At 28.1% G+C, this 20,462-nt stretch overlaps 1 protein-coding gene across 1 annotated transcript; it reads left to right on the top strand.

The window, feature by feature from the left end:
* Window positions 1–5,230: 5,230 nt before the first annotated feature.
* LOC113558700 (E3 SUMO-protein ligase KIAA1586-like) lies at window positions 5,231–6,693 on the top strand. The gene is made up of 2 exons (XM_026964211.2): window positions 5,231–6,073; window positions 6,171–6,693. The coding sequence occupies exons 1-2, from the start codon at window positions 5,354–5,356 to the stop codon at window positions 6,600–6,602; spliced, it is 1,152 nt and encodes a 383-aa protein (XP_026820012.1). The 5' UTR covers window positions 5,231–5,353; the 3' UTR covers window positions 6,603–6,693.
* The last annotated feature ends 13,769 nt before the right edge of the window (window positions 6,694–20,462 follow it).

Below are 20,462 nucleotides of genomic sequence, written 5' to 3'. Positions count from 1 at the left end.
ATTTTGACTAATCTGGTAACAAAAGTCATATATTTGCAATATCATAATATATGAATATACTACACAATACACACACACACACACACACACACACACACACACACACACACACACACACACACACACACACACACACACACACACACACACACACACATAATATATTAAACAATAATACGTATACTCACATATAACATATAAAAGTGATTTCTTGACAAAATGCATGTATTTATTAGTTATTTTATTATTCTACTGCTCATGATTTTCATCACTAAATTAATTCATCCCATGACCGGCTTATCCGTGTGTACCGGTTTTGCAGTCGAAAATAATTGTTCCGTATATTTACTCACAAACGAATTGAGTACTTAATCCAAAAATTAAAACCCATTTTGATTCGAAACAATATTAGTTCGTAATCTCCACTAAATTAAAGCGTCCTAAGCAAAATCAATATTCAAAAATAGATTTGGTTCTATTGTTGATAAAAATGTATTTACTCGGTCAACATTTTTGAAAATTTAATACAAGATTCCACATAACTACACAAGTTATTTAAAAATATTAAAACTACATCTAGTACAATTGTATAAATAGTAATATTTATTTTATAATAAGAAATTCATAAAATCTTTTCTTTTTATATCTAAGTTTTAAAAATGAAATACGAAATTTCTTGTAAGTAGATCAGACTGAAACCATACAATTTATAAAAATGTAAAGACAATTATTTTTGATCCACTCGGCCACTCGACATTTAATATACAGCAGAGCGGTACCCACTTGCCTACTTTTTTTTTACTGAAATACAAAATACATATTAAGTTCAATTTTTAATTATGTAATTAGCATATTTCGTTCATACAATAGAATGTTCTATAATATTGTAATTTGTTCAATATAACTATCTAAATTTCTATAAGCCATGTGTTATTACTAATAGTTACCAATGAATAGTTGTAGATTCTGTGAGAAGATCATTATTCAAGATGGCTTATAGAATTTATATGTTGACATGAAATTGTTAATAAATTTAGATGATAAAAAGTAGACATTTTACAGTAATTTTTTAATAATCCGGAAAAATCAAAAATAAATTTAAAGTTTTGAAAATTTGATTTGTCTTTTTGTTTTAATTAAAAAATATGTGTTAATCGTAGGGATTTGATAACTTGTATGATATAATTTTAATAATAATAATAGAATAGTAACAATTTTATTTAATATATCGCATTGGCTTTAGTAAATCAATTATTTGGATTTTTGCACGAAAAATAAATGTATAGTGATGTTTTTATTTATTGGATTTATAGTCCCAAACTTTCTGAAATTAAATGGCTTAATTTGAGTACATTATGTTGTCTGCATTTCTCGAGAATGTGTTTTGTTGTTAATTAAATATTTATAAATATTAACCGACAAGTTACCATAATGTGAGCATTATTTTATTGTATGTGTCCCGCACCTGAAGAATTTTGTACTGTTCAAAATTTCGAATATTTTCTGTATAAATATTAAGTAGATATAGAAAATATGGAGCAAGATTTTGTTCGTCCAAAAATGACTTTTCGCTTTTCGCCCACGTCTATTTTGCCAAAATATATTAAAACTTCTTTACCTTTTAGTCCAAGAATATTATAGTACTTTTCATATTTTTTATATTATTTTTATTATTATTTTTTTTAAATTTAATATTTTTAACACAAATCTATACTCTTTTTTATTCTTAACAATATGTTTTAATAAACTAATAAATGACAAATACTTGCAAATGTACAAATACACAATATATTTTTGAAGAGTAATAAAAGCCCCCTCCTCGTGGTACTCTTTGGGTAATGCTAAATGGTTTTATAAAACTAATGTGCGCAAATAAATAATTATGTAAGTGATTCCCAAAGTGTATTTAACCAAAATATGGTTAAAAAGTGCTATAATATTCTTGGGTGAAAAAAGTCCCGTCCGGAAATATGAAATATATTTGCAAGCAAAGTATCTCTTTTTATAAAAGGTTATCTAATAATTTAATGAAATATTTATGTTACATCTTAATTATTTCGGTATAATTGTGTGTATACTATTATTATTATTCATGGGTGTTTACATCCAGCCCTTAAAATTGTTAGCTATAAGTAATTAAAATTCTCGGAATATCGTCGTTCTTAACTTTTTAATTAATTTTTCAAAACCTTATAACGATTATAGTGTTCTATCGCACCACTAAAAAATAATTAAGATATATACCTACCTACAACTTTCCGACCAGCTTATTAACTTTACTACTAGAGGTTATGAGGTTTCACTGCCCATCTTGAATTCAATTTAAAAACAAACCCAAAGCAGCTTACAACAGTTTTATAAAAAAATATATTTTTATTTTTAAAATGATAAATAAATTATGAAATATTAAACGAGGCCTATGAATTTACATACTATTATATTATAATAGACATATTATATTAAAAATGTATATTATTATGTAGGACGAGATAATTTGTTTGATTTTGTACATAGAAGATCTTAAAACCGAATCCAATCAACCGAAAGGGAAACGTCTTGAAATACTTCAATACCGATAAGTTTTTTTGCAAGGTAATAAAAAAAATCTTGTTTGCATACCGTCGAATTGTTGAGAGAATATTTTTAATCCCATCAGAATAACCTACCGTACAAATTGAAATAGTTGTTAAAAATTGCGATTGGAAACACACTTGACATTTTTCTTTTGTAATGTGAACGGAAGTAGTATATTTAAAGTTGCAGTAATATGTGCAGTAGAATCAATATTTTGTAATCGAAATGATATTTTAAGACGAAATATTTTTAAAATTAATTCGTTCGATATTGTCATTGTATAAGAATATAATTTAAAAAGGCAAATAACTAGTGCTAGATAGAATTTATTCAACGTTATTACAATATTTATCAGTAGAGCAATAATGGGGTTCTATTGATTGGTCGGTAATGTAGTATTAGAGTTGAGATTTTCGAATAGCACTGATGGAAAACAAAATGAAAAAGTGTTTAATTTTAACGGCTGATTTAATATTACTCAAGAACATAAAACTATAAAGTGTAAACGAATCGGAACGTTTAAAAAATGAGAAGAAAAACATCACCCACATGTCTGCCTCAGTGACGGTCAAATGATTTTGTCATAGGGGGGGAGGGTATGGCTGATTTTTTAATATGCACTACTATTAATCATTAAAATAGGTATAATTTATGGTTATGCCTAATATCAATTTTTTTAAATTAAGGTAAATTGATACTTTATTTATAACAATGTAATATTAACAATATTTGTATCCAGTACTTCATTTGAGGTTATATTTATAACCCCACGATGAACAGTCATAGTGGCAAACCATTGAGACGACATAAATAAAACATTTTACACTAATTAGTTAAACAAATATTATCGGCAAGTCCACAACTTCATTTTCTGTAATGATCTTAGGGATCATACTATTTTTTTCATCCGAGTCCGAGTGTTTAGTGGTAGAGCAAGTAAAATAGGTGGTAATTTTTCTTTTATTAGACATTATACATTTATAAAATAGACTACATTACAATTTACAGCAGACAGTTTAAATATGTATAGTACGCGACACAGTATACGACTGTACGAGACACGAGTGACGAGTACGAAAGCCAAAACACTGTGGTCTGTGTAACAAAATATTATGACAAATGTAATAATAATCAATGAATTGGCCAACTATAATGACATAGCTACGTATTATTGTATAAGAGGACGTTCTACCCGCATGTGTTGTATCTGTCTTATTGATGTAGATCATAGCAAATGTACCGGTCAAGGGAGGAGTGTGTTGTAATCAGGGGTGTTCCCATAGGGTATACTACATATACGCCGTATACTCTCAAGATATTTTGTCAGAAATATGGGTATACTGCGTATACTCTCAAATTATATACAAAAAAAAACTGGTTTTGGTTACTCAGAAAATGCTACGAAAGTCAATTATTATTTATGACGCTGATAACGGAAATATGACACTTATATCTTACAACTATTATTAGATTCTCAGAAAACAAGAAACGAACTATCGCGTTAGATGATGGAAATGCGTCTGACTCTGAACACGATTAATTTAATCAGTACATCCGTTACCGCCGACTTGTAACATTTTATTATTTTTATAAATCGATTGTGCGTTGTGTGATCTACCGTTTGTGTTTACCGTGAATAAGTTCTTAATTCTTTTATTAATTATTATTTACTAACGTATTCATTTTATTTGAGCAGTTTTATTAATTTATTTAATTGAGTTTAATTAACTATCCTAATCTGTTTTACTGTATAAAGTGTTATTTAAATTTTTATCAAAATATGAGTTCGAATTTTAAACGTGAAAGCGGAACACTTGATAGTTTTTTTATGCCCCGAGAAAAAAAACCTAAAAATGCGACTAATACTGCCATTTGTGCTACTAGTTCACACGAGCTAGTGATGCCCAATGAAGATAATTTTGTTAGTGATAGTCAAATCGATAATCAAATACAAGATGTATGGGATACTTCCAAAATTTGGCCTGCATTATGGACAAAAGAACAGGTAATAGAGTTTCAAAAGAAAAACTCATGGTTAAGTAGCAAAAATGGGAAACTAGGATGTAATAATTGCATTCAAGCTAAAAATAGTATCAATTTTCAAAAATCTAACATCGATAGCAAAGTTCGAATTTCTTCTGAGTGGGTAGGCTTTGAAATCATAGCTGCTGGGTGTAATCGTACAAATCAACTGGCTTCATTAAGAAATAAAATTAAACAACATTCAGAAAGCAAAGCTCATGTGTTAGCTGAAAACATATTGAAAAAAAGCTCAGACAAAGTATTAGATAAAATGTTCGAACGTATATCTGAAGTAGAGATTGATTCCAATACGCGACTTTTTAGAACTGTATATTGCTTGGCAAAAAATCACCGTCCCTTTAAACAGTTTGAAGAACTTGTTCAATTACAACAAATCAATGGATTGGACATGGGATCTTCCTTACATAGCAGAATAACTGCCACTCGAATGGTAAACGTCATTGCAAAGGAGATGCGCAAACGACTTATTTTACGCCTTATACAGTCGAATTCGAAATTTATCATAATGATTGACGAATCAACAACGCTGAGTACCAAATGTACACTAATTTTGTATATTTCATCATATTTTGACGTAGAATCGCCGGTTGTAGCATTCTTAGACCTAATTGACTTAGATAGACAAGATGCTGAAACTATCGAAAAATCTATTTGGTTAAGTTTAGAATGTAATGGGATATCAACATCGTTTGCATTAAACAACTGGATTGCTTTTGCCAGTGACGGAGCAAGTGTAATGACGGGTAAGAAAGCTGGAGTTGCTACTAAACTACGCGAAAAAATTCCGAATCTATTTACCTGGCATTGTTTATGTCATCGCCTCGAACTCTCAGTACATGACGTAATAAAAGATTGTACTGGAGTCTCTCGTTTCCAAAGTCTAATGGACAAACTCTACGCTTACTATCATCAAAGTCCTAAAAATTCAATGGGTTTAGATAAATCTTGTGTTGAAGTAGGCATTGAAATGAAAAAAATAGGTCGTGTTTTGAATGTACGCTGGTCTGCAAGCAGTTTTCGAACTATAAAAGCCATATGGAATAATTATCCGGGAATATATTTACATGTTAGTAAAACACATGATGTGACATCAAATGGCATAAAAAAAAAATTAGAATCCTCTTCTTTTTTGGAGGAACTTGGACTTTTTTACGATGTTCTTTCTGAGCTTGCAATGTTATCTTGTATATTACAGTCCAGAAAAACAACTCTAATGCGTGCCCAGTCGGAGATAAATAGAACGATTAGAATTTTAGAAAGTCTGAAAGCTGAACCTGGGGAAAAAGAAAAGGAAATTATAGAAGCTATTCAGAAAGGAATTAACAAAGGTGTCAATATTACAATGACAAAATCAGGAGGGATTAACAGGTTACAATTTTTGCAAAATTTAGTAGACAGAATGCGTCAACGCTTATTTGATGACTCAAAAAATAAAACAATGCTAGAAGACATTCAGGTAAAGAAAAAAACTATTATTTTGATAATTTATTTCAATATTTTGATTATTTAAACAGAATAAATGAATATTTAATAAATCGTCTTTTATTTTATAGGTAATTGATGAAGTGTTCAAAGTAGCAATTAATGATGCAAAGGGAGAAGATGAAGTTAAAAGAGTATCACGGACATTAGGTTTTTCTGAATTTGAAAGTGTAGTTGACTTCCGTTCAAGAAATGTTTTTTCTAGTTTCATGAAAGCATTAAATATACTCCCAACTTCAACAGCTGATTGTGAACGAGGGTTTTCCGATATGAATTTGACAATAACTGATTTAAGGACTAGCTTAAACATTGAAAATGTGTCAGATTTGATGTTCATCTCTATCAATGGCCCTTCAATTGCAGATTTTAATCCTAGACCTTATATTAAAATTTGGTTAAGAGATCACCGTTCTGCCGTTTCCACTCCTAGAGGTAAAGAAAGAAAAGAAATAGACGACGAAAATAAGATGCAGAAATTATTTTTTAACAATTTATTTAATTAAATTTTTTAGTATTTGTATATTTTCATATTTTATTGACTTATAAAGGTAATTTCAAGCTTTTTTTAAAAGTTTGATTTTTTTTTTCATATTTTTAACACATCCTTTATAATTATAGACCACAGTAAAAATATTTGTATATTATTAAATATTCATGTTTATTACTTTTATTTTAAAAAGATTTATGAGTATTTTTAAATACTTAAAAAAAGGTTCTATTTGTATCATTCTACCCTCCCTTGTTTAAATCATGGATCTTCACCTTGACTAGAGTCTTAGTATACTCTCAAAAAAAATATTGGGAACACCTCTGGTTGTAATTGAATATTCACAATCGCCGAGCTGGGTAGGTAATTCCCGTATATTTTGTATAAGTAATTAATTACTAAATATTAATAATAAAAACAGCGTTGATCCTAGAATGAGTCTAGAATCTAGATGATAATAATAATAATATATGCTCATAAGCGTTATTTTGAGAAAAAATTAAAACAAAATATAATACATTATACATAAATGTAATTGTTGTAAATATTAGAGAAAAAAAGTCATGGGGGGATATATCCCCCTCACCCCCCCCCCCCTCGTTTGACCGCCACGTGTCTGCCTGCAGGTAGGTCTCACTATAGGTACCGGTAAAGCACTATCGATATGAGTGCGTGAAATCCCATATGAAATTCGTTTTCACACTACATAGGGAAAATTAGAAAAATTAGTCGAGTTCATTATTTAAATTCGTACGTCAGGGCATTGCTGTAAATACGTACAAGTTTTTCACCCAAGTGTCAGGACAGTTTTTCCTTAAAAATGCCACATCGTTTTCTTCCACTGTATATTTTCCTAAGAGAAAGAAAGGTACCTTACGTTTTCCATCACAACATTTCAAAAAATGTTTTTTTCCCAAAAAATTATGAATTTGAAATATTGTTTTTTTTTTTTTGTATAGAATTATCACACGTATCATTTTATTTTATTTATCATTTATGTTATTTTTAATTTAAATTAATTTATTACTTAATGTTAACCTATACATAAATATGTATATATATATATATATATATATATGGAACGATATATTTTTTTGTCAGAAAATGCCGTGTAAAAATAGCATTTTAAAATAAAAATTACCAAAAAACTAGTTAACTCTAATTAAATTTACTAACCATTATAAATTATTACGTTTTAACTGTTTTCAAAACTAGGTTGATTTATTGAAATTATAAATTACACATTTTTTTATTATTTCATTTTGCTAGCCTTATTTTCATTGATTGTGAATTGCGATATCATTTTGAATTGTACAAAACACCGTTTTTTATAACATAACATGTACATTTAAAAAAAACCTGCATAATATATTTTTGATGTGTTGACACGATGCGACAAGATATAAAAATATATAAGCACTGATGTTGGGAGCGTAGATTACGTATTTCGTGTACACGAATCTAGCCATATTGTGTATAAAAGGGAATAGAAACTATATTTTTTATAATATAAGGTGATTTGGCACTGAGTACAAGATTCGTGTGAGCACACCGGGCACTGCCATAAATTTAATTTGAAAATTATAAAATGCTTATAGGCAAGGCTGTGAGTTTAAAATGCAATAATAACAAGAAAAAATACCTAAGAATTCAAAAATTTACAAAATTTAAAAATAAAAATGTTTTGAATTTGTTATTACTTACGTAATTATTTTAATATTCTGTAAACGTTTTACAACGAGCTGTAAAAATACACTGAACATGCCATTTTTTTTTCTTTGTCAGTTAAGGTCACCCGGTTTTTATATTCGACCTCTCCATAAAATTAATTAGGTCTAAGTACGCCACGGTCCAGTATACAAATTAATACACCGGACACATTTTTAAAAACCAGTACTTTTTCAGATCTAGACCGGGATTTAACAGATACCAGGACCATGTGCTGAAAGCAGTTATAGTGCCCCGGACGAATGGCGACCCTACACTCTAATCGATATAATATTAAGGATTACATTTTCTGTAATGTCATTACCGTAATGTTAAAATGTTTGCCGCCACCCGGATTATCGCATCAAAGCTATATCGCTCAAGACACGTATAAATAACAAACAGTTCATTATTATACTATCATTAATCAAAATTCAAAATCTCGTCGTAATTTTTCGTCCGATGAAGCGATGGAATATTATAATGAAACCTATTGTATAATAATATGGGTACACAGCTGCGGGTATTTATCGGTTGTAAAACAACGATTAACAATATTATTATCAAATGCGTTTTACATCACAAACAATTACGAATACCTACCTACTACGTTTGAAACAAAAACGTATTTCATAAATCATCGAATTTTAGGAAACTGTTTTGCATTGTAAATGCACTAAGAATAAGAGCGAAGTAGGCGCACGTTTGAAAACAATTTCAAGTCAACGGTTTAAAATATTTTATTTACATAAAAAAAAATATATATATATCAAATTAAGAAAGAATTTTTAGTTGAAAAAAAAAAGAAAACAATTTTTTATAGTTTTCTGACATAAATCATTAATCATTATATATAAAATCATCTGTAACAATTCGTTCAGTGGATTATCATTTTTTTGGAATAGTATTTAAAAAAATGAAGAAATGTCTATAATAACTACCTACGGTGAACAAGACGAAAAAATTAGCCAAACTAAAAGTTTCGAAATCATAAACTATACGATTATCGTAGTTCAATGGTCGAGGACTTTGTAAAGATTATTCCGTATCTTACAACGAATGCAAAAAATGCACAGTCAACAACATTTTTCTTATGAATATAATATCATGAATGAAAGTATATTAACGTGATGGTATTTTAATATTCACGTTTAAAAACATATAACGACAGCAGGAAAAAATGTTAATAATAAACATCAATACAATTAAATTCATTGCTATCTATAATATGTTGATTATACAATATTATGTTATATGTACCCGTGAAAACATATTCCCAGTTTTTACTATTCCAATTTAAACGTGAAAATATAATTTAACTCCGACGCTGATGTATAATAATAATAATAAAAATTAGCGTGAACACGCGTATTCGCGAATGAATACGAAAATACCTTTTTGACGCTTACGATAATAACATCTCTCTTTAGCGTTAGAATATGAAAATCATTTTTTAATGATTTGAGCAAACGTGTTTTAAAATAATATTCGTTTCGCGTCAGATGATGGTAATGACTTGTGCGCGCGCGAGACGAATGAAAGTTGAGGATTTCTCGAATTGTTCTCAATATATTTTTGATATTCATAGACGTTTCTTAAATGTCATTATTTTTCAAACTCCTTCCATTACGACTGAACGTTTTTAGAGAATAATTTAAAATATTTCTTACCTACGTCAACGACGCGATGTATTAATTGTCAATGAGTATATATTATACCTATTTTATAGATGTATCTATAATTATACATATATTGTACTATAGGTACTTACGTATTATATTATATTTTATTAATGTTTTCCTTTTTTGGTGTAACTTACTGCATACATATTACAGTACAAAGATGCAGTAGGTAAATATATATTTTTTGTACACATATTCACCAAGATCAACGTTGATAAAAAAGTAAAACAATATAGGTATACTCCTGGACTTCTTTTATTTTACTACCACAGTAAATAAACAAATTGCATACATGCAGGTGCCGTAACGCAATTTTTTTTCGAAATTTGCATAATGTTTTTTTTAATAAAGGAAGTTTCATAAAATATTGATATGATTCCGGTCGTATTTTTAGAAGTTTAATTAAAATATACAAATGTATATATTTTTCGTATTTTAATATTATTTCGGGTTTACGATAAGTTGTCTACAATTCGTGGTCTCGATAATTATTGTAGATAATACTTAAATATTAAAATACTTTAAATTAGTAGGTGTTTTTACGTTACACTTTATTAAGAGCAACGAAATTTTAAGTAACTATTTTTCATATCACTGAATATGATTTAGTTTTACTAAAAATTAAACTTCTAGTGCAATCTAATACTTAAGTTACAAGTTACTCTATTTTTAAGAATCTTATTACAAGATAAAAAAGAAAAAGTGTATTAAATTTTTTATTTATCTTAAACAATCAAGACAACATATTAATTTAATAAAAAACAATATAAATATAATATGGCATAACCTATAACAAAATCATAGTTAAAAACAATAAATAAATAAAAAATAAAAATAAGTATCAGCTAGAGTATTATATTAAATTTTATAGCAAACCGGTTACCAAATTAATTATGTTTTTTGTAATATTTAGCAATGTCGTGTAGTATTTTATTTAACATATTATTGAAATAATTTTAATAGTGTCTTTCTCAAATACTATTAAACTTATTAAATTTAAGAATTAATTTTAGAAAATCAATTGTTTATAAAATATTTCAAATGATTTAAATACAGCGGAGCGTCGATTATCCGCACTACAAAATTGTTGAGTAAAAATTTATTTTTAGTTTAATTTAATTTAGTTTTATCATTCGTTATGTTTTATCGTGTACTATAATGTTATATTATACATAAATATATATGTATATATTTAATGTTACATTATGAAATGGTTTGGCGACGAAAAATTGATTGTTATTTCAAATAAATACATTATATTTTTATTGTATTTTTTATATTGTGTATGAATAATATATTTAATATTATATTTAGTAAATTAGTTTTTAACTTTATATTAAAACTTTCAATGGTTGTTTGATTATTCGCACAAATAGATTATTCGCAACCCCTTCGGTCCCAATTAGTGCGGATAATCGACGCTCCACTGTACTTATGATCAAGGAGCGGATATTTATGCATTTATCATACTTTTTAATAACATCTGTTTCATCACTCAAATAATTCAAATTTATCAATTTAATTTTGCATAGTTTTGCATATTTGTTCGATTTTTACTTGTTTGATCATATTTCTATACTCATCATGCTTTTAGTGAATATTTGAGGTTTTTCGTATTATATTAACGGACTCGACACTACTAATATTAATAGATCAAAATTTCCCGCGGCTGTAGGCGTATGTGCAATATTCGCGCCAATTGAGAATAGCCAGTTTCCGCTCATATCGGTACTTGGTTTCTAATGTATAGCTATATATATTATTTTCAGATTAACAAAAAATTCAACAGCAGTTTGCAAACATCTTTTTTAGTTTTTAATTTTAACAATAATAAATTTTATTTAATTTTTTAAATTATTAATAAATGTTATTAATGCATATATTTAATACATTTTAAGCATATTTTTATACTTAATAGTACATAATTGCATGCATATTTTTAAATTATTTAGAGCATAAACATCCGCTTCCTTACTCATGATACACATTTCAGTATCACTACTTATTACACGACTATATTTTCTAAAAAACTATTGTTGAATATTTCATAGAATAATATTATGTTGTATTACAGTCGATCTAGCTAGTTTAATATTAAACACAATACACCGTACCAAGTTTATTAGATGTTGTCAAATAAATGTTAGTATAACTGAAAGTATCTTAAAAGTATAATACACGACGACAATATTTCTTTACGTCCAATCCAAGTAGCAGATAACTTTTATTAAAAACTACTATCCAAATAGCAATTAGTTACGTTATGAAGTTACTTAAAAATGACGTGACTGATCAATTGTAACAAATTACCTAAATTTGTCCAAGAATCGCACGTGTATACATGTAATTGATTACTGCCCGTTCCCGATTAACGCAATATTAATATTCATTAACCATATTATGTTTCTGCCGTTTGTACAATATTCGTACTGTACATAGTTAATACTAGTGTCTGATATCTTAGCTTGCAGTTTTGTAGGAAAGCACTTAAAACTTTGAAACCGTATACCTTGGTACAGCATACATAACAATAGTTAATAATTATCGTAATAAATTACGCTTATCCAAGAATTATTTTTCGAACGTGATGATTTATCGATTATACCAATAATTGCAACTCTGTAACGGTATGTAAGCTATATATTATAGATATTAGCGTCACTTATCGTACGGTTTAAAATCAGAATTGTTTTCTAGTTAGCTTTTATATTTTTCGTTTTGTGTAGAAAGACGATTTTACTTGAGCTTACGATTGCAGTCCGCGTCAATTGTGTTTTTCGTTTTATCCGTCTTTATTAGAAATTGTAACAATGGCTTCTGCACACTTTCTAAACATCACCGACAGAGCAAAAAATGTTATTGTTTTCGCGACGTTTGTTTTAATTTAAAACGTGCTCGTTTTGTATATACTCATTTTCGATGATTTTTACGTACAAACGATAGTAAGTTATTATTGGTAAGTACGCCGGTCGGCCAAACACTTTTGAACCATTTGACTTGCACAGGTTTTACCTTCGTTGAGCATTTATTGTACACAAGTCGATTTAATATTATATTATATAGTACAAAGTAAAATCATTTTAGTTATATATAGAGATTCGTATAGATACGACGTAACAGTAAATATTATATTACGGTATTCACTCCGAAACCCACACTTAATTATACGTTTGTTTGTAGATTGCCGTTTTCGTAAAAGTTTTCGGACTAGCTGCGTACGGTTTCTATAAAATTACTATTTGAAAAAAAAAAAATTGCATGTTTATTTTAATATACGCTGAGAGATAAAATAAATTTATGTTTGCGAACACGTCGACGCGATAACGGGTAAATGCATTAAGTTAATATCAAACACATCCGTTTCTCCACCCCATATATTATGTAATGTTCAGAGTATGCGAATATTATTCAATATCTACAACTATAATATATATAGGTACCTACGTTGTTCTGTCCGCCTGTATGTCCCGCTGCAGTCGCGGACGCGTATAAACGCCCGACGACTGTTCGCGATAATCAATTCGTAATCGACACGACGGCACTTTAAATTGTAATAGACTCATCATACTAGGGCAGATGCGTGTAATATACACGGTTTTCGTATTTTTATTTGAGCTCGCGTCACTACGTTTCCCGATCCTGTACTATTTGCGTTTAGGTATGTAAAACAGTGTTTGACATAGTTTAGATTTTTAGAAATCAAATTCTATCAAGTTGTGTTTCGGTTTTAAAATATAATTAAAAATCGCGGATAGATATTTAGGTATAGAAAGGTAACCTAACCCAACCGGCCAAGTTACAAAAATCATAATTGGCTGTACCTATCAATATTAAGCCTATATTAAATATACACAACATTCACATTATAATATAATTGTGATCCCTGAAAATCTCTATTTTGATATTATGTCATATTTTTTTTATTTTTTTTTGGCGTTTAAAATATTATCAAAATAAGTGACATATCGAAGTATGGATTTTTTGAGATAAAAATTGATTCTTTATTTTAAGCCCATCAAAATTTTTACAACAAATATATCATTAACCCAAATTATTCTATGTGGTGTCGAAACTGAAACTGATAATAAAATCCAATGTTTCACTGTGGCTAGCATAATAAGTACCTACAATAACAGTCTGTAAAAAATAATTATCTTAACGTTAAAAAAAAATTTCTGATTTCAAATCAATGTTTGAGCCTAATTTTACTTACTAGCTCCAATTGTGGAATAATGTGAAAAATGGAATCTAAATAAGATTCAAACTTTCTAGACATAGTCTTGCGCAGAATTTCTAACGTATCTTCTTATTTTGTAAATGCTTATTTCCATACTGATTTTAAACTCCAACCCGTGCTTGAAGAAGCCAAAACATTTTACAAAATATCTCTTAACAAGTTTACCACTGTAATCCCTTAATCCAAAATCTCTCTTGGTTAGCAAACCCAAGTAATTCTCCAAGAATACTTAAATGGAACTTTTGTCGCGATCTATTACATTAACACACACCGACGAATAAATAAATGTTTACAACGTATTTAAATGGGCTAACATGGGGCGAAGCATTAAGTTTAAATAAATTAATAAATTGTATTACACGCGTATTACGTATAAAACGTAATTACTTGTGATAAATAATTTCCAAGATGAGAATTTTCTGAAGAAAATTATGTGATTTACAAGTAGATGACAACAATTATTATGCTTATAATTATCATAATATTTATACGTATAGCTAAGGCGTCTTATTGGATTTCGGATAGAAAAAAGGTAACACATGACACTATCTGAGTAAATATTTTTAATTACCTAACGATAAATCTGTTCAAAAACATAATTTTGTATTGAATTTTAGTTTTACAAATTTCATATTACCGTATTATATAGAATTCATATATTCTTGTTAAGAACATGTTTTGATAATTTTTAGTGTTTATTAGTATAAACTTTAGTTTGATTTTTAAGATATGCATTTGTCTTGAAAATTTATAATACAAAATCTCACATAAATTTAGGTGTATACAAATATTAAAATCCATCTATTTGAAGCTCAAATTTTGTTAAAACCACGAAAATTTGCAAACTGTTTTGCAATTGAAAATTTTTTTTAAAAAAAGGACAATTTTCATAGCTAACGCTTGACGATATAATATGAAGTTACTTATAAGTAATTTATACTGAAACCATAAAATCAATAAACTTAAAACTTGTACGTATATATAATTATATTTTATATAAAAAATATAACATGAAAGTATAGTAAGTGATATTATAAGCTATCAATATAAACATAAAGGGCATCTAGGTCCTTTTTAAGTGTAAATAGGAAAATTCCTTTTATATGGGCAAAAAAAAAACTATTTTGCATGTGTCTTTTTAACATGTACTATGCCCGCGCCACTAAATTTTAATCACTGCCGTGTTTATAGTTAAATACTTATCATCGCAGACAAATACATAATAATATATATCATGTACTGTATAACAATATGATAGAATACGTTTATTGTATAATACTGTAGTGAATTATTATGTTTACAACGATAACTAGAACATATTATAAAGGGGAATTAAAATCATCCAAGAATTTCGCATTAACAAATACCACGAGTATTGCAACTGGCGGAAGGAATTATTCGAGAAGATTATGAAAAATATTAAATTATTGAAGATCAAATATAAGGTTGTGTATAAATATATGAATATATAAGTATGTATATAACATTATAACTATGGCAGAACCATCTACACGTTTAATATCATAATTTAATATTTACTTATGCTGACGCGTGTTCGTTATTCAAATAAAAGTAAAAATGACAAATGTTTTATTACGCATAATATTACTATAGCATGTCATACGTCAGGCAACAAATACAAAATTAAAAACATCGACAAATCAAAATTTACATTTTTTAATGCAATTAAAATGTATAATCAGAGGTACCTACGTAAAAATGTAACAATTAATATTTAAAAAAAAACTATTAAACGTCTACGTTGTATGTAATCAATCTAAAGCGATATTATACTATAATATGGGTATACCATATTATGTGGGTGGGCCGACACACGTCATCTTAATACTATTATTATCGGTTTGTACTCAGCTTTTTTTTGTTTTGGTATTTTTACCAGCAGTACATACTACACTCGTATAATACTCGTAAAACGAAACAAATTATGTTCATTATTTTTAACTGTCGATTAGTTGTATTATTCGAAAAATCACTGCTTCAGTTTGCGGTATTGTTGATAATATTATTAGGTAACGGCTTGCAGTATCGAGATGAAATAAAAACAAAAAACAAAAAAAAAATTAATGCCAAAATATTTTAATCGAAGCGGCTGAGAAGAGAAAATGGAGGCATATAATATTATTGATCTTGCTATAACTTTTTAAATTTTAATCAACGATTTTATACTAATGCGTACCTCGCGACTTCGGAAATTCTGGCAATACGAGACAATCGAAAAAAGATATTTCTTCTATATGTAGCGTTGCGCCGTTGCCCATAAAACGTTTTAAATGAATTTATGTAGAACGGCTACTCGAAGCTTCCAACGCACTTCTTCTGTTGATAAATAATAATGATAATAATAATAAAAAACAATCGTCACAGTCAAACAAAACCAAAGTAAACACTCAATAGTATCGCAACTTTTTAGCAGGATTGTGAAAAAACCCAAATTTCCATAATTAAACATCTTATTTTTAATATTTACAAATAATATTTCTTAATCGGAAAATATTTGTTTTATTTGGAAGCGTCAAAGAAAAACAACCAACTTTATTCGTGTGCAAACACTATAACAAATTTCATTATTTCTTTATTGTTTATGCCGAAAACAGTATACAAACACAGCGTAGAGAAATTTTTTAAATTTTTCAATCTTAATATAGCTCAACTTTAAAATATTTTAAGACTCCAAAACATGTGCAGCGCACCAGTTTTACCTACATACTACGTATTGTACAATGGACATTTTATCTTCTGCTTCCGAGAACCGTGTTTTGAGTGTAAAATCGCTATATGATCGCGTTTTTATACTTTGTATGCCAAAAATGTTGATTAATAGCTGATAAATTGACTGCCGTGTGCGCGTGTACAGAATATTATAATCTGCTTTACACGCGTTACTTATATACTTTTTCATTTTTTACGGTATGTAGTATTCCGCGTAACGGTGTTGCGCTATGTGTTCAAATTATAAAAAATTTGTTTCTATACGTTTCCGAAAATTGTTTTTTAGTATGCTAAATAACAATAACATTCTAAACGCCGGTCTGCAGCTCATCGGCTATTATATAAACACTTTATTTCGAAAAAATTTACATTTTAATAGTTATTACACTCAATTATTTACCTCTCCCCGGGAATACGTATTTATCGGGACGTTAAAACTTTATCGCTATATACTTTTATATTTATTACGACGCAGCAAGCTGTTAAAATATTATCCCGTATTGTTTACAGACCGTTTTGATATAATTATTATATAAATAATTTTACTATAATAGCAGCGTACAATGGACGCAATAATGTAATAAATATACTAATAATAGCTATAACAATAATACTGCCAGGGGCATGCTTAGAAATTTTTTCGGGGGGAGGGGTTCAATATTTTTCCGCATATATATTATATTATGTACAACTTTTATTAAAAATTATTTTATTTAAGCGGGGGGGGGGGTGAACACCAAAATCCTCCCTAGGCACGCCCTTGAATACTGCAATAATAAGCTATATCGGCCTACTACCGTACTTCCATTTACTTGCACTCGTGTCGAAAGACTTTCAGAAGAGAAGTTATTTTAATAGTATATGAGATTATAGTTTTATTGAAAACCGAATTCGCGCATAAGCCGCTCACGGATGAGGTATCTTTGTAATGTTACAGTATTTTATTATTATTTTTTTTTTTTTTTGAACAAGTAATTTTATCGCTAAGACCTATCGAACAAACATTTATCATATTTTATGGTAACCGAATTGACCTTTAACTATACTACAACATACGTTGTGCTGTTCGTTCTGCGAAAAGTTTACACTTCCTATACATACATATTGATATTATATACGTTTCGTTTGCAATACAAATATTTTCGTAACATAAAAGTGTGCACTGTAGCAGGTGTAATATATCTGTACGGCATTATGTATATATATACGAATTACATTTAAAACGGAAATTATAAACATTATTCACGCCGTGACTTTGCCATCGAACTTTCATCGTTCATAGACCGTATAGTATAGTATAGGTATGGTATTGTGGTTGGCGAGAGGAAGGGAAATATATTGTCGTCCTCAAGCAATCTTATGGGGGGAAAAAAATAAGAAAAATGAAGCGACCAAAAGTGTACTTCGACGGTGTGTAATGTTTTGTGGAGTAGTGGTAAAGACTTTTCCATTTCATTGTCAACCCTTACTGAACGAACACATGAGTGATAACTCTTTTTAGAAAAAAAATGTCCATTTATATATTATTATTATTATACACGCGTACATCTATAGACAAAGGCAGCTGTGCGGTAAAATAGAAAAAAGATCAATGACTAAGGCCGATATTTTTACGGTTTTGCATAATTTTATTGGTTGATTGAAAAAACAATAACTATGTATATAGTTATCTAATATAAAAATGTGTTTTGGTTCGGTGTATATATATATATATATGTGTGTGTGTGTGTGTGTGTAATATTGTCCTAAACATAATGTGATATCTTGACAAATGCGAATTTGTGTTTTATTTTACTAATATTTAGTAGGTACCTGCTAAAACATAATTTAATAAGATGTATCAGACACATTGTTTGGCTTTAGAATTGATAAATAATTATTTATTTTACATTTTTATTAAACGGTATAATATAGTGCATATTATGTTACGTAAATAATAATATTTGGTTACTAATGACTAATGAATAATGACTTTAATCAAAAAATGACGATTGCAATAATTGTGTTAATATTTTTTTTAACAACTTTTTAAATTATGTATACTTACTAGATTTTTATGTAAGTTAGAATAAGTAACAAAATTGAAAGTTGATAATAGAAAAATGAATAGGCTTTAAACTTTGAGCGTGATTATTTAGATTAATGTTTGAAAATTGAATTTAGTAGATTTATTTTTACTTTTGGAGAATCAAAAAAAAAAAAAAAGTATTTTTCAAAATAATCAGAAAAAATAAATAAAAATTAGGAAAAAAACAGATATTTTTACGCAAAACCTATTCTCGAAGAAAGACCTTGTTTTTAAATTGTTATAACTCAAAAATAAAACCTTAGAGACTTGAATTTTAAAAATAAATAAATATTTATTAATTTATTACTGTATTTATTGGATATAACATAATTTTTAAAATATTTACTCTTTTTGTAATATTTATAGATATTTTAAATGTTCATATTTTTTTTATTTAATAGATTTATACAATATGTATATTATCTACATGTAGGTATTAGGTATATGATATAATGTTTGATTACGAGTAAAAACCTTGGAAATTGAATACAAGGTTTATCCGAGGTTTTTCTTAAAAACCATAATGAATATCGTAAATACACAGTAGATAATTTTTTAAGCATTCACAATTTTTCTAAAAAATTCATCAAAATCACGAAAGTTGGTAAATTTTTATAGTATACGATTCATAAAATTTTAAATATTTATATATATACTTTGAAGTTTAATATAAGGTTTCGTATAAGTCTTTCTTATAAGAGTTATAAATACAGTGAGCACAATTGCACAAATGCATTTTTAGAGCATTTGAAGTTTAAATTTGATGAAATTGGATAATCATGCGTAAAAAACGATATCTCCTGATACGTTTTTATTTTGTTTAGGTTTTTTTTACTGCAACTCACAGAGTATTAACTTTAGAAACTCGAAACATTTTACTGTAACTTAAATTACTATTTTCTATACTCAATAAAATCGTCAAAATAGTTAAACTACTTTTAAGGTATTTGTATTATAGGTAGGTATTTGATACAAGATTATTTTTTTTTAAGTTTTAATAAAAATGTTCAAGCTTTGTCAAAAAGCTTGATAATTTAACGTATAAGATCCCATCCAATTAGTTCTTATAAGTCTTTAAAAATATCGTATCGTATTTACATAATTTTTTTTATGTGTCTAATGTTCATTTTTGTCAAAATGGTACAAATTTACAAAGTATTTTTAAAATAATCTATTTACATAATAATAGAAAGATTACAATGTTAAAAATCACAATTGCCACAAATCATACGTTATATTATGCCCCTCGTGATGTTGTGTGGTTTCGTTACAATATTAACAGTATAATGATCATTATTATAATAAAAGTTAACAGGTAGATTACATCACAAATATACCATTGGCGGTATAAAATATAAACACATTTTGCTAATTGACCGTAAACTTTGTGAGTAAAACGGAAGGGTGGACTGGTCAGATTGGCTATGCGACAACAACCGCTTAGGCCGAAGC

The sequence above is a fragment of the Rhopalosiphum maidis genome, chromosome 3 (assembly GCF_003676215.2).
Source record: "Rhopalosiphum maidis isolate BTI-1 chromosome 3, ASM367621v3, whole genome shotgun sequence".
NCBI classification, from domain to species: domain Eukaryota; kingdom Metazoa; phylum Arthropoda; class Insecta; order Hemiptera; family Aphididae; genus Rhopalosiphum; species Rhopalosiphum maidis.
The sequence above is the reverse complement of the archived record's forward strand: the minus strand, read 5'-3'. Positions and strand labels throughout refer to the sequence as shown.